Source organism: Hylobates moloch, unplaced genomic scaffold, assembly GCF_009828535.3.
Source record: "Hylobates moloch isolate HMO894 unplaced genomic scaffold, HMol_V3 SCAFFOLD_10, whole genome shotgun sequence".
Classification (NCBI taxonomy): Eukaryota; Metazoa; Chordata; class Mammalia; order Primates; family Hylobatidae; genus Hylobates; species Hylobates moloch.
In genome coordinates this window covers 20,465,894-20,489,743 of record NW_026652285.1, presented here as the reverse complement: position 1 = coordinate 20,489,743, position 23,850 = coordinate 20,465,894, and the positions used below count along the sequence as shown (strand labels likewise).

General features: G+C 47.6%; 2 protein-coding genes across 3 annotated transcripts in view; one reads left to right on the top strand and one right to left on the bottom strand.

The window, feature by feature from the left end:
* The first annotated feature begins 1,067 nt into the window (after positions 1-1,067).
* On the top strand, positions 1,068-22,935 carry UBE2Z (ubiquitin conjugating enzyme E2 Z). The gene is made up of 7 exons (XM_032163326.2): positions 1,068-1,509; positions 3,504-3,576; positions 5,509-5,696; positions 9,053-9,164; positions 14,116-14,228; positions 15,837-15,927; positions 20,030-22,935. Exons 1-7 carry the CDS (start codon positions 1,193-1,195, stop codon positions 20,198-20,200), a joined length of 1,065 nt encoding a protein of 354 aa, XP_032019217.1. The 5' UTR covers positions 1,068-1,192; the 3' UTR covers positions 20,201-22,935.
* The window catches only part of SNF8 (SNF8 subunit of ESCRT-II), a 15,517-nt gene continuing 14,039 nt past the window's right edge, over positions 22,373-23,850 (bottom strand). Inside the window, exon 8 of one of the 2 annotated variants that reach the window (XM_032163328.2) lies at positions 22,373-23,669. In XM_032163328.2, coding sequence (XP_032019219.1) covers positions 23,532-23,669 — 138 coding nt within the window. In that variant the 3' untranslated portion in view covers positions 22,373-23,531. The remainder of the gene's footprint in view (positions 23,670-23,850) is intronic. The other variant, XM_032163329.2, reaches the window with a different exon arrangement.

Below are 23,850 nucleotides of genomic sequence, written 5' to 3'. Positions count from 1 at the left end.
CTGGGATTACAGGCATGAGCCACTGCGCCCGGCAGGGAAAAAAAGTTTTTTAGGAAGGCCTGTTATTCTTAGTCCATAGGACTTTTTTTTTTTTTTTTGAGACGGAGTCTGGCTCTGTCGCCCAGGCTGGAGTGCAGTGATGTGATCTCAACTCACTGCAACCTCCGCCTCCCGGGTTCAAGTGATCCTCCTGCCTAAGCCTCCTGAGTAGCTGGGACTACAGGTGCGTGCCACCACGCCCGGCTAATATTTGTATTTTTAATAAAGACGGGGTTTCACCATGTTAGGCTGGTCTCGAACTCCTGACCTCGTGATTCGCCCACCTCGGCCTCCCAAAGTGCTGGGATTACAGGTGTGAGCCACCGAGCCTGGCCGATTATTTTTCACTTTAAACATTTTAGGAAAGACCCAAAGAATCCTCAGGGTTTACACTCACAGTCCCTGGATTCCTGTATATTCCAAGATTTGTGGGAAGAAAAAGTACTAAGCTTGGAGTCAGAAGGCCTGATTTTTCTTCCTTTCACCAAGCTTCTCTAGTTCTGTTTCATTATCCCCATGGCAAAAACTAGCAACAGTGACTGGCATTTAGTAGGCCCTTCATAAATATATGTTGAATAAACTCTAAAAGAGGTGGCTTTTCATTCCAAATTGAGTCCTTTCTTGGTCCTGTTGCAGGCAAGGGCAATGGTACCCTGCCCTGGGTGCACAAGGGTGCAGGAAGATCAATCGCAGAGCTTTTCCGAGAGAAGGGGCCCAAAGCGAGTCAACTTCTCTACTGAGCTTCCCATGACGATGCTGGATCCCCAGTCCTAACCATGGACACGTCTGAGGGTCGCCGCCGTTAACGGGAATGATATGGCCCTTTCTCCCCCACTCCCCCCTCTCTTCTCCCCTTTCAACACTTGAATTGGGCTCTCCGCTCCTTCCGCACAGCGCAGGACCCACACGAGCCCAGAACCATCGCGGCCTGCTAGTTCCCACCCCTCCCGTCCTGGAGGACCGTAGGTGGACGCTCTTGCAGAGCGCCTCTCGCTGGTTGGGGCGGGGGTGGGCGGAGCCAGCACCGTCTGGGCTGTGGAAGCGGAGGGTGGGGACACTCTGGCCCGGTTCTCGGTGGTGCGGGAGCGGGCGGGAGCAGCGGCCGCTCTGGTCGGCGGACGTGCTGCCGAGTAGTCCCGGAAGCGAAGCAGCGATGGCGGAGAGTCCGACTGAGGAGGCGGCGACGGCGGGCGCCGGGGCGGCGGGCCCCGGGGCGAGCGGCGTTGCTGGTGTTGTTGGCGTTAGCGGCAGCGGCGGCGGGTTCGGGCCGCCTTTCCTGCCGGATGTGTGGGCGGCGGCGGCGGCAGCGGGCGGGGCCGGGGGCCCGGGGAGCGGCCTGGCTCCGCTGCCCGGGCTCCCGCCCTCGGCCGCTGCCCACGGGGCCGCGCTGCTTAGCCACTGGGACCCCACGCTCAGCTCCGACTGGGACGGCGAGCGCACCGCGCCGCAGTGTCTACTCCGGATCAAGCGGTGAGCCGGGGTTTTTCCTCCCCCAGCCCCGAGCTCCGGGGCTCGACCTTCCCCGCCCCCCACCCTCTCCCACTGCAACTCACCCCCCACCCACTGCGCTACCCTCGCGGCGGCCTGCCTCCACGGCCCAAATCTTGCCAGCTCCGGGCGTCGGGATCCAACTCCCTTCTCCCCCCACCCCCAGACCCACAAGCACCAACCCCCGCCTCGTGTGCCCAGATCCGACCCCGCCCCTCGACAACCTCCCGTGAGCCCTCCGTCTCTATTCCGGCCACCCTCCCCCACACCTCCCACCTCCGGGTGGAAACCCGACCCTTTCGCGCTTTAGTAACACCCCCTCCCGCCTTCGGCGCCGCCCCTATTTCCCCTTCCCCACCCCAACCTTGCTAGATGCTGCCCGCAGGCCCCACCCATCGGTCCCCTCTCTTCTCCTCTGGAGCCCCGTTCCTAACACAGACGAACTCAGCTTCCTTTGCCCTGCCTGTGACTCGAGCCAGCCTTTCTTTTTATCCTCCGTTTTTCCCAGATTCCCTCCACACAGTCCTTTCCCCGGGTCTAGATCGCTTCCCTCGCCCCAATCTTTCCTTGAACCCCTTTGCCAGTGTCCCAAAGCTGTCCATTCTTACGCCTCTTCCAGAAACACAGGCTACTTCCCTCCACTTCCCCAGTGCCACTCTGGATTGTAATATCCCACTCAGGAGCTTCTTTCTTGTAATTTCCCTCCCCCCACCCCCCACCCTGCCTGGGTCGTCTGTTTTACTTTTATGAAGCAAATATACTCATCAAATATAGGAACAAAGGCCTAAGTCCTTTCTGTGCTTATTTCTTGGGTGACTGATCTTAGATCCTGTCATTTAGTAGATAATGTTTTCCAGAAGCACATAGAATAGTACCTATCGCATAAGAAAAGGGCAGTGCTCTTTAGCTGCTATTAATCCTGAAACCTGTTTGACTTCTCCCCATGCTCCCATCACAAGCATCTTCATTTAGTTCTTATTCCCCATGTTCCACGTCCTTTCAGATGTCTCTGTGTCTACTTTTCAAGGTTGTAATAAAAATTAATACAATGTGTGTAAAGTACCTGGCACAGTGCCTGACACAGGAGGTCAACTCTGGAGGGATTGCCACCTCTAACTGAAACTCAGCACTCAACTTTTTTCCTCCTTCAGCCATTTCAGTCATCCAATTCTGACATACCTTTGAGTTTGGCCAATACTTTCCTCTGCTCTGTCGCCTATTTGCCCTTTTTATGTCGCTACCCACCCTAGCAAGTCCCTAGACTTTTCCCCACCTAGTGTTCTTTAGCCCCTTGCTCTCAACTGATCCATTCCAGTTGGTGAGATATGAGTCAAAAATCTTATCATCTTCTATAGAAGTCCACATGTCATCTTCCAGATGGGAGATTCTCAGCAATTTCTGAGGGTCCCTTCCCAGCCTGAAGAGATCTCTACCCTGAGACACCCCTGGGCAAGAAGACCACCATGATAGTCTTACTCCCTGCTGACTGGCTTGCTTCATACAATCCCCTTACCAATGAGCGTCCACTGTATAGTTTATAGAATTAGTTTTTTAGTGGAGTTGATGATGCCTTTCCAGTTACTAAAAAATCTTCATTTAGCATTCAGCCGTAGTACCTGGGAATCATGGAGGTGGGGAGTGAATGAATTGCCATGTGGGAGGAAGTGAGAGTAAGTGGAAAGTGGCTTTTCCAGGCTGACATTTGATGCCATTGGGATCTCTGATTTTTTTTCCCCTCTCCCTCCCGTCCCCCTGAGGAAACAATGCCCTTTTGATAATAATTTGCTCTCTGCCTGCCTGACAAGTACTCAGCTGAGATTTCTCAGCCAACAAGACAGTACAAACACTTGCGGTACCAAGCACCACTTTCTCAAACCCTGGCCTCATTGAGGTGATAACAACTGTCCTGCTCAAGGGATTCCCCCTTTCCCCCCCCTTCCTCACTCCTTCCCCCACCTCCTCTTGGTGTTATACAGGGATATCATGTCCATTTATAAGGAGCCTCCTCCAGGAATGTTCGTTGTACCTGATACTGTTGACATGACTAAGGTATGTAACTTGATGGGGGTTTGGGGGTTTTTGGGAAATTGGGGGTCATAAGGTTGGAAAAGCCTAAAAGAGATTATTCAGCTCACCTCTGATTACACAGATGAAGAAATCAAGACCCCAGGAGAGTAAGTGGCTTGTCCAAGGTCACATAGTGAGGTGGAGCAGCGCTTTGAAGAGGTGTCTGTTATTAGTGTACCCCATTGGCTTGGAAAATCCCAGTTCATGTCTCTTGTCACAGCTTGACTATTTATAGGGCACTCTTTCACTCTCAGAAGTGCTCCTGTTTGGATAATAAATTATATGGTCACCCTATCCATTGTACTAGCCAGCTCTTCCCCCATCCCATTACTCTTGACATTAACTATGCTATGGCACTATAAATCAGATGTAGGGAAGGTTGGGAATAGGGCAAGCTTGACTGAAGTGTTTGTGGTTAAAGGACTTTGCTCAGGATCCCATCCTTACTGGTTGCATTTAAGTATCCCTTCCACCCCAAAGACTATACCTCTCTTGTCCTCCACTCAGAGAGAAAGCTTAATACATAATGTCACATTTCTCTGGCATAGATACCTAGGTTTCTCTGTCACTGAATGCTCTACCCACAGAAGTGCAGTTGCACTTAAACTGATGTTAGAAAGAAATCAGATTTCCTAAACCCAATGCTGTTTAAGTGAAACATAGTTTTCTTACAGTAAATTTCTTACAGTAAAAATTCAGATTTTGTATTGTTGGTGTATCTTCTTTTGTTGTTTTGAATAGATTTCCCATCATATTTATTTTTTTCTTTTTATGTAGTTGGAAATGTTTTTCCTAGGACATCTTATCCTCAGTCAAGTATCAGTGTTAATAGCCTAGTACCTGGGGTCCCAGAGTTGATGCCATGTTGAGACCAGTTGAGTTTACTATTCCAAATGACTGAGAGCCAGAATATGATGTAGGGTCTTGCCAGGAGGGCAAGGTGGGAACTATAGACTTAGGCATTGGATTGCCACGTCCTTTTCCTTTTGCTGTTCAAATGCTTAGCAGACCTAAATGCTTAGGAGCCTTTGTAGAAGAAGAAATATAACTGAGTCAGTTCAGGTTTTCCTCCCTTCAGGGAGGGAAATCCTGTTCAGGAATTGTGGCTTGAGGGGGAAGAGAATTTAGTGTCGTTTTCAGGGTGGCTGATTTTTTTTTTTTTAAACAGTATTGGGGAAAGTTCTGGGACTGGTCTAATGGCTCTGAGTGGACCCTGAGTGTTCCCCATTTTCAGTCATGATGTGCTGCCTGAGCCACATCCTTCACAATAGGTTTGATCCTCTGCAGAGGAAGCAAGCAGATATCCTAGGCATCCATCACACCCCCTAACCCTGCTCTGTTACTGGCACTGGGCTGTGGCCTCCAATCCCTTTCCTGGTCTCCTTTTATCATACTTTCCCTTCGTGCCACATAAATGTAGGGTGGGGTTGCATCATATGCATGTTTGGCCTGGGCAAATCCAAACATTCAGTCAAAATCTGTGTCGACTTCTTAAAATTAAAAACGCTAGGATTATATTTTATAGATAAGCATATTATATTTTTGCCCAGTGGTGTTTTATCCATTATATGTAACACTGATCAGGGAGGTCTGCACAAAAAAAAAAAAACATGCTTTAAGAGAGTTTTAGGGGATACTCAAGAGTGATTTTGACTAGATTCAGTTTTCGCCTTGGGCTCTAACTAGAAGTAACCCCTGAGTAAGATGTCGTTCCACTGTAATGAGATTTCTTAAAATTCCAAACCTACGTATTAGTATGAGTGAATACAGGATGTTCCTTCTGCATGGTGAGGATATAGAACGTGTACCAGATTATGGGCTCTGCTTCTGGTGTGGGTAGTAGGTGGAGGGTAGCCAGGAGGGCTTGGGGTGGGTCGTCACCTCACAATTTTGAGATGGGGTTTTATTTTGCAGATTCATGCATTGATCACAGGCCCATTTGACACTCCTTATGAAGGGGGTTTCTTCCTGTTCGTGTTTCGGTGTCCGCCCGACTATCCCATCCACCCACCTCGGGTCAAACTGATGACAACGGGCAATAACACAGTGAGGTTTAACCCCAACTTCTACCGCAATGGGAAAGTCTGCTTGAGTATTCTAGGGTAAGAGGAGACTTTAAAGTAGCCAAGTCGGTTGTTAGCAGATAATTACTGTAGGTCAGCCTTTATCAACTGGAGTCCCTCGTCTAAACTACAGAACACAGAAAATGATTGAGTGACTCTTCTCAAATCTCCTCAGGATGGTATGTGACTAGTACCATTCTAGATGCAGAGGGGAGAAGTTAATTTATTATAGTGGAAACCTTTGAGAAGTGGTTCTCTAATAAGAGTGTGGCCCTGAGCGTCTGGGAACTTGTAGCCGAGCACTTTCTGGGGCCCTATCAGACCTACAAAAGAAACTCTGGAGTTGGGGCCAAAAATCTGTTTTTTTTTTTTGGTGGTTGTTTTTTGTTTGTTTTGAGACGGAGTCTTGCTGTGTCGCCAGGCTGGAGTGCAGTGGCATGATCTTGGCTCACTGCAACCTCCGCCTCCCAGATTCAAGCGATTCTCCTGCCTCAGTCTCCCAAGTAGCTGGGGCTACTGGCGTGTGCCACCACACCTAGCTAATTTTTGTATTTTTAGTAGAGACGGGGTTTCACCATGTTGGCCAGGATGGTCTCGATCTCTTGACCTCATCATCCACTCACCTCTACCTCCCAAAGTGCTGGGATTACAGGCGTGAGCCACCGTGCCTGGCAGAAATCTGTTTTTTACAAGCTCTCCAGATTATTCTGGTGCATACTGCAGTTTCAGAACCACTCTCTTGGGGTGGTAAGGCCTTATTTTCTCTCCTGAACAGCTTGAGAAAGGCTGGAGGTCTGTGCCATTCAAGATTTGGGGTGTCTTAATTTGAGTCTCGCAATAAGTTGCTTTGAAGGCAGTGGCGGTGGTGGTGGTGGTGATCATTATAGTTTCATTTTTGTTTTGTTTTGTTTGTTTTTGTTTTGTTTTGTTTTGTTTTTGGTAGAGGCAGGTATCTCACTATGTTGCCCAGGGCTGGTCTTCAATTCTTGTCCTCAAGCAGTCCTCCTCTTGTGGCTCCCAAAACACTGGAGTTACAGGCATGAGCCTCCATGCCTGACCTGATTATAATATCTTAACAATGACGGGCTGGGCGCGGTGGCTCACGCCTGTAATCCCAGCACTTTGGGAGGCCGAGGCGGGCGGATCACGAGGTCAGCAGATCGAGACCATCCTGGCTAACACAGTGAAACCCTGCCTCTACTAAAAATACAAAAAATTAGTTGGGCAAGGTGGCGGGTGCCTGTAGTCCCAGCTACTTGGGAGGCTGAGGCAGGAGAATGGCGTGAACCCTGGGGGGCGGAGCCTGCAGTGAGCCGAGATCGCGCCACTGCACTCCAGCCTGGGTGACAGCGAGACTCTGTCTCAAAAAAAAAAAAAAAAAAAGACAAATGTCTGAGATTGGAAATCACATTAGATATGAAATGAGTTTCTAGTGCATCTTCTTTCTGGATGCTTCTGAGGTTTTGCTTCATAGAGTTCCCATTTTAGTTGCCTTTGGGGGCTGAAAACTCAGTGTGGACATGTCTTCTAGCATATTTTGGATTGGTCTTTTTATAGTGGTCTGAACTTCTCTGGGGCAGAGAACACGTGCAGGTTGAAGTTGAGAAAGTACCCCCAAACTGATGATTCTGTTTTCCTGCTATCCAACATGTTTCCAGGTTTGTGTGAGGGAAGGGCAGCATTTGAAATAAACTTACAGACATGATTCATTTTTCTAGAACTTGCTTAGACCCAGGGATATGTTCTGCTGTGATTTTAGCAGTGCAGAAGTCCCTTAAAGGAGGTTGTCCTTAAAGAAGTACTTCATCTCATTAGGGTACTTAATTAATTGTCTTTGCTGGTAGGCTAAAACCCATGATGATAAAGAAATTTAGTCATTGCTTCTGTATGAAATTTGTTCGCGAAAGCGTGTCTCAAAGTAGGCTCTCCCTCATTGGGTCAATATAAAACTCTTTTGAGATACCAGCCACAGGACGGTGGGGTAAAAGTAGTAGAAGTGTGTTAGGTAGGAAAGGAGAAGCTGCCCTGAAATTGAAAATTTGCCATAAAGAATCACAGAGTAGAAAATTTGCCGGGTGTAGTGGCTCACACCTGTAATCCCAGCACTTTGGGAGGCTGAGGTGGGTGGATCACCTGAGGTCAGGAGTTCGAGACCAGCCTGGCCTGGCGAAACCCCGTCTCTACTAAAAATACAAAAATTAGCCAGGCATGGTGGTGCGTGCCTCTAGTCCCAGCTACTTGGGAGGCTGAGGCACAAGAATTGCTTGAACCTGAGAGGCAGAGGTTGCAGTGAGCCAAGATCATGCCACTGCACTCCAGCCTGGGTGACAGAGGGAGACTTTGTCTCAAAAAAAGAAAGAAAAGAAAAATCTTAGGTGTTTCTAGTTGACTATATTAGCTTTATCAGCCATGTTTTTTTTCCTTCTCTACCTAGAAAACAATGTTGGGCTGACTCACTGACAAAAGACATTTAATGAGCGTTGACTCTGTTGTAAAGCTTCAGAGAGCAGTAGATCTAGAGTTCCTGGGGGAGCAAAGCTGAAAAGAGAGAGGCACTTAAGAGCAGTCCCCAGTGAAGTTACTGTTAGGCATTACTGACTTGGGCTTTCCTCAAGTACAGCAGGGAAAGGGAAGTGGGCAGTCAACTTGAACAAGCCAGTCCTGGCTTATTTTGTGTTTGGCTTCCAGTTCCGGTGCCATCTCTTCAATTAATTGAGCTAAAAATAAATGTCATTAACATCCAAGCTGCCCCCTCCCCCTAATACTTGGTTGGGTTTATGAAAGAGTGGAGCAATTTTGGTATTTGACGTTTTCCATATATTATTTTCAGACCTTCCACTGTCTGGAAGCACCCCTTATTCTCTTCCTGTCATTTGGCAGAGTTGTGTAGTCTTAAGAGAATTTGACATTCCTTGAGGGTTTGATACAGAACTGGATCCCCAATAGCCCCACCACATGGCCTATAACCAGATGGCTTCAGTCACCTGTGTGCCTCTATGCTCAACTTCTCTCTCCCCTCACTTAACTCCATCACCACCCATAAACGAGCTCTTTGAGATCCACAGAGATTAACATTTAGACAACTTTGGAGCTAATTGCTTACCTAATTTCTTTTGATTGTCGTAACTGTTTCTAGTACAAAGAAAATCCTTTCAAAGTTACATAGCTTGCTATTAGCTGTTCTTTTGTACCCCCTTGATTTGAGGATTAGGCAATTGACTGATTTCTGGTGAAATCAGAACATGAGCATGAGACAGAGGCTGGGAAATTCCAGAGTATTAATAGTGAAAGAGAAACTTATGGTGAGTCACTTATGGTGGTGTTGCCGGGCCCCAGGGTACTTGTTCCCCGTTCTTTCTCTGCCTCACCCTCCATTCCTTCTGATGTGTTTACAGTACATGGACTGGACCTGCCTGGAGCCCAGCCCAGAGCATCTCCTCCGTGCTCATCTCTATCCAGTCCCTGATGACTGAGAACCCCTATCACAATGAGCCTGGCTTTGAACAGGTAAGGCCAGATGGGCCTGGCTCTACACCCCAGAGTTTTTGTTTGGTTGGTTGGTTGGTTTTTTTTTGTTGTTTTTTTTTTTTTTTTGAGACAGAGTCTTGCTCTGTCACCTAGGCTGGAGTGCAGTGGTGCAATCTCAGCTCACTGCAACCTCTGCCTCCCAGGTTTAAGCCATTCTGTGTCAGCCTCCCAAGTAGCTGGGACTACAGGTGTGTACCACCACGCCTGGCTAATTTTTATATTTTTAGTAGAGATGGGGTTTCACCATATTGGCCAGGCTGGTCTCCAGCTCCTGACGTGGTGATCTGCCTGCCTCGGCCTCCCAGAGTGCTGGGATTACAGGCGTGAGCCACCTCGCCCGGCCAGAATAGTGTTTTAAGAGGTCTGCTTGGGAGGTTTTTTTTGTTTTGTTTTGGACCTAGCACAGCCCCATGTACTACAGTTGTTGGTATAGGAAAAAAAGGGAATTGACACGTGTTTTTTAGTAATGAAATTTTTTGCCAGCCACTGTGGCTCACACCCGTAATCCCAGCACTTTGGGAGGCTGAGGCAGGCAGGTGGATCACCTGAGGTCAGGAGTTTGAGACCATCCTGGCCAACCTGGTAAAACCCCATCTCTACTAAAAATTAACTGGTCAGAAGTTTGAGACCAGCCTGGCCAACATGGTGAAAACCTGTCTCTACTAAAAATACAAGAAATTAGTTGGGCGTGATCACTTGAACCCTGGAGGCAGAGGTTGCAGTCAGCTGAGATCACGCCATTGCACTCCAGCCTGGGTAAGGAGCGAAACTCCGTCCCCCCGCCCCCCAAAAAATAATAATGGCTGGGCACGGTGGCTCACGCCTGTAATCCCAGCACTTTGGGAGGCCGAGGCGGGCAGATCACAAGGTCAGGAGTTTGAGATCATCCTGGCTAACACAGTGAAACCCTGTCTGTACTAAAAATACAAAAAATTAGCTGGGCGTGGTGGCGGGCTCCTGTAGTCCCAGCTACTCGGGAGGCTGAGACAGGAGAATGGCGTGAACCCAGGAGGTGGAGCTTACAGTGAGCCGAGATTGGGCCATTGCATTCCAGCCTGAGCGACAGAGTGAGACACTGTCTCAAAAAAAATAAAATAAAATAATGAATTTTTTTATTTGTGAGAGTTACAATAAGTATGTGACTTGGATTCCTTTATAGCATGGAAGTTAGTGGACTAATTTGGAAATTAATTCTGAGCCTGCTTTGGGGATTGTGGCATCCAGTGGGTTCTATGTGCCTGTATTCTCAGCATCCCCTGAAGTTGCTCTGTAGGGACTACTGCCCAGCCAGCTGTTCTTCTGGGGTTATGAAGGACTGTTACCTGCAGAGCCAAAGGAGCTAGTCATTAGGAGTCCCAGGCAAGACTTTTTGAGTTAACAGTGCCAATGAGAAGGTGGAGAAAACTCACATTTTTCCAAGAGCATGCTCTGTGCTGGACACTACCGAGTTTTCATATATAATTTTTTGTTTAACCTTCATACTATGTGAGGTTAAATATTGTTATTCCCATTTTCAAATGAAATAATGTTGCCTCAGAGAGGTTAATTAACTTTCACAAAGACACACAGATCAAGATAGGATCCCAGACTTACATTGGAGCCCAAGTTCTCCCACTATTCCGATGTGCCTTCCTGTATTACTTATGAGCACGGGAAAAAGGTTCCAGTGATAGTCCCAAAAGAAAATGATTCCAGATAGGTGATTAGAACAGCTTAATTAATTAATTAATTTATTTTTTGAGACAGAGTTTCACTCTTGTTACCCAGGCTGGAGTGTAATGGCACAATCTTAGCTCACAGCAACCTCTGCCTCCCAGGTTCAAGTGATTCTTCTGCCGCAGCCTCCCGAGTAGCTGGGATTACAGGCACGCACCACCACACCTGGCTAATTTTTTGTATTTTTAGTAAAGAAGGGGTTTCACCATCTTGGCCAGGCTGGTCTCGAATTTCTGACCTCAGGTGATCCACTCGCCTTGGCCTCTGAAAGTGCTGGGATTACAGGTGTGAGTAACCATGCCTGGCCGGTTTAATTTATTTTTAAACTATTACAGATGACACCAACTTTGATTATTCCTCTAAAGACCTGAACAAAGGATAATAAAATACCTTTCAAAAATGAAAAAGAAAAATTTTTTTGAGACAGTCTCACTCCATCGCTCAGGCTGGAGTGCAGTGGTTTGATCTCAGCTCGCTGCAGCCTCCACTTCCCAGGGTCAAGCAGTTCTCCTGCCTCAGCCTCCCGAGTAGCTGGGACTACAGGTGCACACCACCACGCCTGGCTAATTTTTGTATTTTTAGTAGAGGTGGCGTTTCACCATGTTGGCCAGGCTGGTCTGGAACTCCTGACCTTAGGTGATCAGCCTGCCTCGGCCTCACAAAGTGGTAGGATCACAGGCGTGAGCCACAGAGTCTGGCCTCAAAAGTTAACAAAAATTATTTCCTAACCCATCCTTTCTCCAAACATTCATTTCAGGAGGAGAGTCTAATTGAAATAGACCTCATTAGCAGGAGCTGATTTTTAGGTCTTGTCTTTTTTTTTTTTTTTTTTTTTTTGAGGCAAACTCTCACTCTGTCACCCAGGCTGGAGTGCAGTGGTGTGATCTCAGCTCACTGCAACCTCTGCCTCCAAGGTTCAAGCAATTCTAGTACCTCAGCCTCCCAAGTAGCTGGGATTACAGGCACACACCACGACACCTGACTAATTTTTGTATTTGTAGTAGAGATGGGGTTTCGCCACGTTGGCCAGGCTTGTCATGAACATCTGGCCTCAAGCAGTCTGCCCACGTCAGCCTCCCAAAGTGCTGAGATTACAGGTGTGAGCCACCATGCCCAGCCTTGTGTTTTTTATTTTTTACTTCTACAGTGACTTGCAGTTGTTTTTATTTATTTTTTTATTTATTTTTTATTTATTTACAGGCACACACCACCACGCTCAGCTGATTTTTGTATTTTTAGTAGAGACGGGGTTTCACTGTTTTGGCCAGGCTGGTCTCCAACTCCTGACCTCATGATCCACCTGCCTCAGCCTCCCAAAGTGCTGGGATTACAGGTGTGAGCTACCGCGCCTGGCCCATCAGCTACTTTTATCAGAGGCCAGGGCTCTAATTGACTGGGGTTGGTGGTAAGAGGACAAGAGGACAGGAAAAATTAAAGGAGCGGAGGCCGTACTCCCCTTCCATTCACACCATAGTGAGTCCCTGTTTATACTGGCTTTCTAGACCAAAGTTGAAGTTTATCTTTTGAAGCTTCTGATAGATTTATTTCTAATTTTACTATTTCTTTGAGACAAAGTCTTGCTTTGTCACCCAGGCTGGAGTACAGTGGCACAGTCATAGCTCACTGAAGCCTCGAACTCCTGGGCTCTAGCCATCCTCTCGCCTCAGCCTCCTGAGTAGCTGGGACGAAAGGTGCACACCACCAATGCCCAGCTAATTTTTGTATTTTTTATAGAGACGGGATCTCACCATGTTGCCGATGCTGATCCTGAACTCCTGAACTCAAGCGATCCACCTGCATCGGCCTCCCAAAGTGTTGGGAGTACAGGCATGAGCCATCGGGCCCAGCCCTACTTCTGATTTATAATAATTGGTTCAATGATGGTGGGACCCTAGAGACATATAACAGGTAAAGGGGTTAACCAAGAAGCATCCTTTACTTGTTGATGCCTGAAGGTTTTCTACACTGAGACTCTTCACTTCATTTATACCTTTTTGTCCCACCATCATTCTTTCTGTCTTTTTTTTTTTTCTCTCCGTAAGGAGACAAGTGTTTCCCAGCCTGAGCAACGTAGTGAGACCTTGTCTCTACCAAAAAATTTAAAAAAAAAGCTGGGCATCGTGACATGCGCCTTGAGTCCCAGCTACTCGGGAAGCTGAGGAGAGGAGCATCGCTTGAGCCCAGGAATTCGAGGCAGCAGTAACCTCTGATCATGCCACCACTCTGCAGCCTGGATGACAAAGCAAGAGCCTGCCTCTTAAAAATTTTTAAAAGACAAGCCAGGTGCGGTGGCTCATGTCTGTAATCCCAGCGCTTTGGAAGGCTGAGGCGGGTGGATTACCTGAGGTCAGGCGTTCAGGACCAGCCTGGCCAAATGGTGAAACCCTGCCTCTACTAAAAAATACAAAAATTAGCTGGGCGTGGTGGCGGGTGCCTGTAATCCCAGCTACTCGGAAGGCTGAGACAGGAGAATCGCTTGAACCCAGGAGGCGGAGGTTGCAGTGAACTGAGATCGTGCCATTGCACTCCAGCCTGGGTGACGAGCAAAACTCAAAAAACAAATAAATAATAAAAACTCGGGGCCCACCATGGTGACTAATGTCTTTAGTCCCAGCTACTCAGGAGGCTGAGGTGGGAGGATCTCTAGAGCCCAGGAGTTCGAGGATTGCTAGAGCCCAGGAGGTCAAGGCTGCAGTTAGCTGTGATTGTGCCGCTGCACTCCAGCCTGGGCAACAGCAAAGACCCTGTCTCCAAAAAGAAAAACTGAAAAAACAGGAACTTACTTTGTTGTCTAGGCTGAACCCAAGCTCCTGGGCTCAAGTGATCCTCACACCTTGGCTTCCTGAGTAGCTGGGACTACGGGTTTATGCCACCAAGCTTAGCAACCCTACCATCATTCTTATGTTTGGTTATTTCCCACGTAATCTTTACTTGATAGACCTTTTACTTCACATTCAGGAAAATATGATGGATCTAGTTTGCTGGTTATAGGCCAAATGACCTGTAACCTGTTAGTATATTTGGAGGGTGGTGGGGGTGAATGGTGTCAAAAATAAAGGTGTGGTTGCTCTTCATGGATCTGCCATACAGTGGGAAAGGTATCTTTTTAGTTTGTATGACTGACTGACATACCCTATACTAATCTTGAAGTCCCTTCCCATTGGTTTTCTTCTTGCTTAATTTTTGGGATACTCTGGCGTCTGTTACATCATAGGAGAGACATCCAGGAGACAGCAAAAACTATAATGAATGTATCCGGCACGAGACCATCAGAGTTGCAGTCTGTGACATGATGGAAGGAAAGTGTCCCTGTCCTGAACCCCTACGGTATGTGTCAAGAGGGCTTGCTTGGTATTCCTTTCGGGCATTTGGGTAGTTGGCACCTTTGAGGACCTTTGGGGCAGAGTACAGTGTGGGGTATCAGAGGGAGATAGAGAAGAAGGAAAGATGTGGTTCCTGCTTTTAAAGAAAAGTGGCTGAGGGTTACCCAAGAGGAAGTTCAGAGAGCTACTCTGTTGGAGAATGCCAAGCCTTTGGGAGAGGCAGTCCACACCCTCAGGGAGCTTCAGTTTGATGAAGGCTTGGACGTACTTTTTTCCAGCCAAATGTGTAGAATACTTCATAATAAGACTCATTTCTTAGTGCTGAAGTTATTTTTAAGTGCCAAAACTGGATGAGCAACGTCAGGGTTAAATAAATAAACTTCTAGGAGAATTTTGAGTAAGGTTTGGGATTAGGGATGGCTGATGAAAAACAACGGAGGTGGAGCAAGTCATGAGTTGAAGTTGGGATTCAAATGGTGAGTGTTGGCCCGGTGGTGGCTCACGCCTGTAATCCTAGTACTTTGGGAGGCTGAGGTGGGAGGATCACTTGAGCCCAAGAGTTCGAGACCAGCCTAGGCAACATAGGGTGACCCCATCTCTACAAAAATTTTAAAATTAGTCAGGTGTGATGGCACACTCCTGCAGTCACAGCCAGTCAGGAGGCTGAGATGGGAGCCTAAGAGGTTGAGGCTGCAGTGAGCTGTGATGACACCACTGCACTCCAGCCTAGGTAACAGAGCAAGACTCTGCCTCAAAAAGAAAACAAATGGTGAATATTACAGTCACACTCATAATTCCCAATGCGTAGGGGAAGTCAACCACGGGCAGTTAGGTGTTCCTTTTTCCATTTTCCATTTAAAGATCCTTTTAGAGGCAGGGCGTGGTGGCTCACTTGTAATCCCAGCACTTAGGGAGGCCAAGGAAGGCAGATCACGAGGTCAGGAATTCAAGATCAGCCTGACCAACATGGTGAAACCACATCTTTACTAAAAATACAAAAATTACCCAGGTGTGGTGGCATGCACCTTTGTAATCCCAGCTACTCAGGAGGCTGAAGCATGAGAATCACTTGAACCTGGGAGGCAGAGGTTGCAATGAGCCAAGATTGCACCACTGCATTCCAGCCTGGGCAAAAGAGCGAGACTCAGTCTCAAAAAAAATAAAAAATAAATAAAATGAAAAGATCTTTGTAGAAAACAGATCTGGACTTGGGAATGGTAGGTATTTAATTTGGCATTAAGGTTAGGTAAGGAGGCCAGGTGTGGTGGTTTACGCCTGCAATCCCAGCACTTTGTGAGGCTGAGACAGGCAGATCATTTGAGGTCAGGAGTTCTTGACCAGCCTGGCCAACATGGTGAAACCCCGTCTCTACTAAAGACAAAAATTAGCCAGGCGTGGTGGCATATGCCTGTAATCCCAGCTTCTCAGGAGGCTGAGGCAGGACAGTTGTATGAACCTAGGAGGCAGAGGTCACAGTGAGCTGAGGTTGCACCACTGCACTCCAGCGTGGGCTACAGAGCAAGACTCCATCTGAAAAAGAAAAAAAAGGTTAGGTAAGGAAGGGGTGACCTGTACTAGGTTTCTCACTTACACTTTTCTGGTTGTTTTCCAGAGGGGTGATGGAGAAGTCCTTTCTGGAGTATTATGACTTCTATGAGGTGGCCTGCAAAGATCGCCTGCACCTTCAAGGCCAAACTATGCAGGTAATAGAACCCCTGCTGCTAATTGCAGAAGCCCTACAGCTGGCCATGTAAAAGCCCCCAACAAGCGTGGCATCCACAGCTGTCATAGAATGTCACAGCTAAGGCTGGGCACAGTGGCTCACGCCTGTAATCCCAGCACTTTGGGAGGCTGAGGCGGGCGGATCACGAGGTCAGGAAATCGAGACCATCCTGGCTAACATGGTGAAACCCCGTCTCTACTAAAAATACAAAAAATTAGCCAGGCATCGTGGCGTGTACCTGTAGTCCCATCTACTCGGGAGGCTGAGGCAGGAGAATCACTTGAACCCAGGAGGCACAAGTTGCAGTGAGCTGAGATTGTGCCACTGCACTCCAGCGTGGGCAACAGACCGAGACTCTGTCTCAAAAAAAAAAAAAAAAAAAAGCCAGGCACGGTGGCTCACACCTGTAATCCCAGCACTTCGGGAGGCTGAGGCGGGCAGATCACCTGAGGTCGGGAGTGTGAGACCAGCCTGGCCAACATGATGAAACCCTGCCTCTACTAAAAACACAAAAAATTAGCTCAATGTGGTAGCATGTGCCTGTAATCCCAGCTACTTGGGAGGCTGAGGTAGGAGAATCGCTTGAACCTGGGAGGCCGAGGTTGCAGTGAGCTGAGTGCACTCCAGTCTGGGCAACAAGAGCAAAACTCGATCTCAAAAAAAAAAAAGAAAGAAAGAATGTCACAGCTAAAAGCAACCTATATCATTTGAGGGACTGAGAGCCAAAGAGGAGACTGATTTTCATAAAGTCATAGGGAACTGTTTCCTTGGTCAGTAGTCTTTTTTTTTTTTTTAAGGCAGAGTCTCACTCTGTTAGGCTGGAGTGCAGTAGCTGGGTCACAGCTCACTGCAACCCCAAACTCCCAGGCTCAAGCACTCCTCCCACCTCAGCCTCCCAAGTTGGGACTTACAGGTGTGCACCACTGCAGCTAGTTTTTGTTTTGTTTAGTTTTTTTGAGACAGAGTCTTGCTCTGTTGCTCAGGCTAGAGAGCAGTGGTGCAATCTCAGCTCACTGCAACTTTAGCCTCCCAAATAGTTGGGATTACAGGCACACGCCATCATGCCCAGCTAATTTTTTGTGTTTTTAGTAGAGATGGGGTTTCACCATGTTGGCCAGGCTAGTCTTGAACTCCTTACCTCAAGTGATCCACCTCCCTCGGCCTCCTAAAGTTCTGGGATTACAGGCCCTGTTTTGTTTTGTTTGGTTGTAGAGATAGAGTCCCACTGTATTGCCCAGACAACTCCTGGGTTCAGGTGATCCTCCTCCCTTAGCCTCCAAACTGGGAGGCTGAGATTATTACAGGTGTGAGCCACTGCACCCAGCTCATAGTGTTTTCAAGCTAAGATGCGTTCAGCCCTCCCAGAATCTTAGGGATTATATGAATCCTCTATTCGAATTCTGTTCCCAGCCCTGAGGGGTGATCACAGAAACAGTAGCTTAGAGAAACAACATACGTGCAGTTGTTGAAAGATTCCTATTCAAAGATGATAATCATTGTTCATTCTTTGCCTTTACTGGGAAAAGTGTGCTTTTGCTTCCAATAAGAACTCAAAATTTAGGCTTGTTTTAAGGAAGGAGGCTATCATTGACCAAATTGTAGATAGACAGCCAGGTGCGGTGGCTTATGCCTATAATCCCAGCACTTTGGGAGGCAGAGGTGGACAGATCTCTTGAGGCCAGGAGTCCAAGATCAGCCTGGCCAACATGGTGAAACCCCATCTCTACTAAAAATACAAAAATTAGCCAGGCATGATGGCTCATGCCTGTAATCTCAGCTACTTGGGAAGCTGAGGGATGAGAAATTCTTGAACCTGGGAGGCAGAGGTTGCAGTAAACTGAGATTGCACTACTGCACTCCAGCCTGGGCAACAGAACAAGATTCTGTCTCAAAAAAAAAAAAAAAAAAAAAAAGACAAAAACAAATTATAGATAGACTAATGGAAACCACCTGGTTGGTAAGAGGATGAGAATTCTCCTGTCCTGGAGAATCAGTTCTTATGTGTTTGGATCATCTTACTGGTGGTCTTGCTTAGAAATGGGATACTTGTGGGGCCTGGCGCAGTGGCTCACACCTGTAATCCCAGTACTTTGGTAGGCCGAGGCAGACAGATCACTTGAGGTCAGGAGTTTGAGACCAGCCTGGCCAACATGGTGAAATCCTGCCTCTACTAAAAATACAAAAATTAGCCAGATGTGGTGGTGCATGCCTGTAGTCCCAGCTACTTAGGAGGCTGAGGCACAAGAATTTTGCTTGAACCCGGGAGACGGAGGTTGCAGTGAGCCGAGATCACGTCGTTGCACTCCAGCCTTGGCGACAGAGCCAGACTCCACCTCAAAAAAAAAAAAAGAAAGAAATGGGTGACTTGGATAATTGACCAAGATTTCTTAAGGCTCTCTCCAGCTCTCGTACTGTGTCTTTTCACCCACCCCAACACCAACAGCAGTAGGAGGAGATTACTTCTGCCCTCCAGTGCTACTTATAGATGGTAGTTTTCCCTTCCTTCCTCCAAGGACTTTCCACCCACCTGTCTCATTTAAGCACAAAGGGCAGGGCTGGCTCAGGGCTAAGTTGTCTCCTAAACCCTTTTTGAGAGTATATCAATGACGTATGTCCTAGTTTGTTCCCCATCAGGAATTCTAATTGCTGGTATCCAACAGCATTAGCAATATCAGTGTGCAAAGGAAAAACAACTGGTGATGAGGGATGGGAAGGAGGACAGCCTCTGGGCAGGAGGAGAATTAGAGTTGGAGCCACGGATGAAAGAAACAAGATTTGTAGAATTGACAGCTCCATAGTAGTAAATGTGGAGCCCAGTCTTGAGGGAGTTAACTCTCATGAATGAGAAGTGCAGGCTGTAATCCCAATGACAGTGACTAGCACCCACTGCCATCCCACTCAGGATGAGGATAATGTGTGGGGAGAAGTGTGGAAGGAGTTTTTGTGAGAGAAGCAAACAATGTGAGAGGGAAAGTTGTATACCTTTTGGGGGCTGTTGCACTACTTTGCTGCCTAAGTCCCTATATAGTATTTTAAACTCTTTTTTATACCATCCACTCAACCAGCTGTTTTTGAGACTTTGGGGACAATTAAACCTTTCTGTACAACGTTTAGGGATCTTTGATCTAGAACGAGAAGGACTAAGATCAAGGCTGGGTGGCCCTGAAGCAATGCCCAGAAACCTGGACAGGAATGGAGTGACGAGTCCCTGGGGAGGAGTACAGGTGCTTATCTGAAAGTCAGAACTCTTGAATTCTAGACCTGCTTCTGACCTTAGAAAAGCAGATTAACATTTTTGAGTACAGAGAATAAAGGGCAAGTTTTACCTTCTGTGGTTTTTATGAGGTTAATTAAAAGCATAGGCATATTAATAATTATAATTCTGGTCTTGAATTTCTCATCCCTATCTATCTCACCCTTACTGTTCCTTCTTCCGGATATTGGTTTGCTTTTGAGGAATACCAATACATTTTCACTCTAGCCCAAGCTACACCTATTTGGGGTGGTAAGAGTGTCTTTTGAGACAGAGTTTTACTCTTGTTGCCCAGGCTGGAGTGTAATGGTGCGATCTCGATCTCAGCTGACTGCAACCTCCGCCTTACTGCAACCTCCGCCTTACCGCAACCTCCACCTCCCGGGTTCAAGTGATTCTCCTGCCTCAGCCTCCCAAGTAGCTGGGATTACAGACATGTGCCACCAGGCCCGGCTAATTTTGTATTTTTAGTAGAGATGGGGTTTCACCATGTTGGTCAGGCTGGTCTCAAACTCCCAACCTCAGGTGATCTGCCTGCCTCGGCCTCCCAAAGTGCTGGGATTACAGGTGTGAACCACTGCGCCTGGCCCAGGTGTCATATTTTTAAGCAAAGGTTATTTTGCCTGCTGTTCGGGACTGCCTGTGCTGTTGGGGACTGCCTGTGCTGTTGGGGACTGCCTGTGCTGTTAGAGACTGCCTGTGCTGTTAGGCCTTCCTGCTCCCATGGCTCAGAAGTTGAGCTTTCATTTCACATGGGCCCGAAGCTGCTTTCTCTAGGATCAGCCACCCAAACTTGAATCTTCCATCCCCTTGTCTCCTTTCCCCACAGGACCCTTTTGGAGAGAAGCGGGGCCACTTTGACTACCAGTCCCTCTTGATGCGCCTGGGACTGATACGTCAGAAAGTGCTGGAGAGGCTCCATAATGAGAATGCAGAAATGGACTCTGATAGCAGCTCATCTGGGACAGAGACAGACCTTCATGGGAGCCTGAGGGTTTAGACCCTGCTCCCATCTCCCCTTTCCCCCACTCAAGAGTCCCAGCAGAATCCCTTCCCCCCACCCCAGGGATGGAGAGGCACTGTGTATCTCCCTCCAGACTTGAAGTCATCCTGCAAGATGGCAAGAACCAAGCAAGCTCGGATCCCAGGGTGTGGGAGTGGGGGGCCTGTTCCCAGTCTGACCTCCTTGGCACTGGAGCATCTGGGGCTACGTTCATCCATTCATCCCATATCAGGGGCCAAGGTACCTTTACAGGAGCACCTAGAGCGAGGGCCTCTGGCAAAAACAAAACAACCAACACACCTCTCCACAGGGCCAGCTCCTTAGGGATAAGTGGAAGATGGAAATTGCAATTCCAAGAGGGAGTGTGCCCAAATGATTTATGGGGATACCTGGAAGGCATCTTGGGGTGGGGGCTGTCTGTGACACTTAAGCAGTCTGGGTGGTTGTCTATTTGTCTGTCCTCAGTCTTGAAGCAGGGCTTCCCAATGCCCTTTTCCTCCCTGCCTTCCCCCATTATTTCCCACAGGCCAGCATAATTTTGTTTTTCCTAATTTATAGTCACTGTTCTAGACAGACCAAAGAGAAGGAACAGTGGTGGAGTCTAGGCTGCTGATCAGTAAGCTTTACCTAGCACCTGAGCACCTTTCTCCCCTCCCCCCTTTCCTCACCCTTTTCTAGATGTAAGACAGAAGGTAAATGTGACTGGGACTTAACCAAGGTCTTGGTAAAGCCTGCATGGGCACCGTAAGAAGCTGAAAATACTGTTTGTTTCCGCAATCACTGATTTGAAAAGTTCCCAGCACAGGCAGCTGCTGTGTATATGGGATTAGAGCCACTACATAGAATAGTCTCTTACAGAGTTTCATAAATACTAGTCACAATGAGGATATTTCTCTTGGGGGTGGAGTAAGGGGGAGACTGATGCTAGTCCTTGTTGTATTTTGTTGGGCTGTCCTTGTGTATTTTCACCCCAGCCTGTAGTCCTCCTCACTTCAACCCCAGGGATTTGTGGGGAGCAAGGGTAGCCAATGGCAGAGGAGGTTGGGGCTGGGACTCTGGAGGCTCCTCCCCTTCTTTCTCCTCCTTCCACCTCCCCCGTGCCCCCAGCTGCTCTTGTCACTGGCTCTGATGGGTATTTGCCTGGCTGTGTTGCTTCTCTATCTGTATTTAGCTGCAGTGATCCTTTAGCTGGTTGGCTCAGAAAAAAAAAAATGTGCTTTAGGTGCCCTGTAATCCTGGGCATCAAGGGAATCCATCCTTCCCCTTTTTGATATGTTCTCCCCGTACTTCCAGATTTATTGTTATGGCTCCCAGTGGGTATTGGCGATTCTTGTGATGCAGGGCTCAGTCAGTGTCCAGCCATGCGTAAGGGAGAGGATAGTGTGTACCTGCCCTGCCCGCTGCTATGAAGGTCTCTGCCTTGTGGATCATGGGACTCCCTTTGGAGGATCTGTGCAAAGGGGGGCTGGGCACAAAGGAGAATGTCCTATTTGGGAGGGCAGGAAGCAAAGGAACTGGACAGGGATTGGTGGGCTTGGGGAACGGAAGTTTATCTTAGATACCCTTGAAGAGGCTGGGTCTCTTCACATGAAGATTGAAAAGGAACCCTGCTTCCAATTTCCCTCTTCCATTCCTCGAGCTACTACATGGCTTAGAAGAATGCCCTTGGTCTGTGGGTCCAGTGTTGTCTGTCATCCATTTAAGTGTTCCCACTTTCAAGTGACAATCCTCTCCTTGGCCCTGCCATAGGGCAGAGCATGTCTGGCATAGCAGCCTGACTTTTATGCCCTAATCTTGAGGAAATATATGCACAGGAGTCAAAGAAATGTCTTTATATCTGACTGTACATAAATGAAGTTTTTTTTTTTTTTTTTTTCCTTTTTGGTGCAATAAAGTTTGTTTTGGCAGAAGGAGGAAGTGCCTGTGGGTGTGGGAGGGCTTGTGTAAAGGAGGAATGGGATCATCTTGTCAGCCACACCTCACCTAGGCCTGGAACTGTTAGGGAGAAGGAAAGTGCTGTGAATTGTCTGGAAGCCAAAGACTTGCATAACATGGTGGAAGGGCAGGACTGGGTGGGGAGGGCAGGACAAGTTTTCTCATTGGAAATGGGGTCCATGCTCTGGCAGTCAGTGACATCTTAGTTTCAGTGGTTTCCAAAGACAGACCTATTCCAGAGTTTGGAGTGAGCATGTCCTACAAGGATACGCAGAGGTAGAGATGGGCCCAGGCTATATCCTGCTAAAGGAAGGGTCTCAGTATGGAAAAACGATTGAGTTTTCAGATTTCCAATACTAAACTAGCACTTTTTTTTAGGATCTTAGCCTTTAGACCATAAGGACTTTGGGAGCCTTGAACAACTCTGGCCTCTTCCCTCATCACCACTTCTACTTGCTATAGGAGATTCTTGCTTTCTGATGCAGAGGCTTTTACTCTTGGCTGACCATGTGTGTAGAAAAATGTCTACACACAGTATGTGCTGCCACTCTGTACTATGCAGTGATACATGAAGGCATGGGCTCGGGTTAATAGGCCTAGGCTCCAGCTTTAGCTAGGCTGAAGCTGGCGGGCCCTCGCAAATTACTTTTTGATTCAATCACCTGTGATGTTGAAGGCTGCCTACTTGGTGAAATTTAAGTGAGCTGTATGTAAAATGGCACAGGGTAGGTGTTCAGTAAATGACTCCCTTTCCCACTACTGAGGCTAGAGGGACCTGGCAATCAGTACAGGAGGGTGAGAAAGCTAGTAGGGAATTTGAGAAAATAGAACATTCCCTAACTATTGATTCCCCTCAGATTCCATTGTTTTCTTTCCTCCAATTTAGTCACGATTTGACATTGACTTCTATTTATTTCCTTCATACTCACAGCTAACCTTGTCATAACCTAGAGCCTCTACAGAGGAAGCCAGACGATACTGAAAGTGAATATTATTTACTGGTCCATTAGGACCAGCTAGTTAGAGATAAGGAACATTTAAAAGGTTTGAATTAGCACAGGCTGTAATCTATGTCTCACAGCTACAAAGACTAGACAGGCCAGGAAACAACCTGCATTCTAGGCCCAGCTCTTCCATGAACTTGCAGATGACCCGCAAAAATCATTTTATATGTGCTTGCTGTTCTCTGTGTTAATCAGATTATCCTTACTGAACGAGCGAGGTTTTCTCCAATAAAAATGCAATGTGAAGGCACTTTTCAAAAATAAAAGAATGAGGGAAGAAAGAAAAACTTGGAACTTTTTTTCTATGTTTTTTATAAACAAAACTGCCCAGGTTTATTTGCTGCCTCCTCCTCCTCCCTGCCTGCTGCTGTGTGCCCTTCCACACGCAGTCAGGGGAGGGCTTCTCTGGCCTCCTCAGCTGTAATCTCCTGGGAGTAGAGGTCAGTGAAGAGAGCTGGCAGCCAGTAGTGGGCCTCCCCTGGGGCCTGTAAGTCCAGCCACGCCAACCCTTCCTTCAGCAGGTGTTCCTGGAGGGAAAAGGGAAGAAGAGCGGTTTGAGAACAGGGAGGTTCCATAGACAAAGGGTAGGTAAGCAACCCCCACACCTATTTTGGCTTCAGTGAGGTTTTCAAACTAAATCTACTAAGTGCCTTCGAACATCTACACAACCAACTAAATAAGCTGTTTGGCCTTGGCCTTTGCCTGAAT

Coding starts and splice junctions, on each gene's coding strand:
- UBE2Z (XM_032163326.2), top strand. CDS start 1,193: ATGGCGGAGAGTCCGACTGAGGAGGCGGCGACGGCGGGCGCCGGGGCG. Junction 1,510..3,503: donor TGTCTACTCCGGATCAAGCG/GTGAGCCGGGGT, acceptor GGTGTTATACAG/GGATATCATGTCCATTTATA. Junction 14,229..15,836: donor CCCTGTCCTGAACCCCTACG/GTATGTGTCAAG, acceptor GTTGTTTTCCAG/AGGGGTGATGGAGAAGTCCT.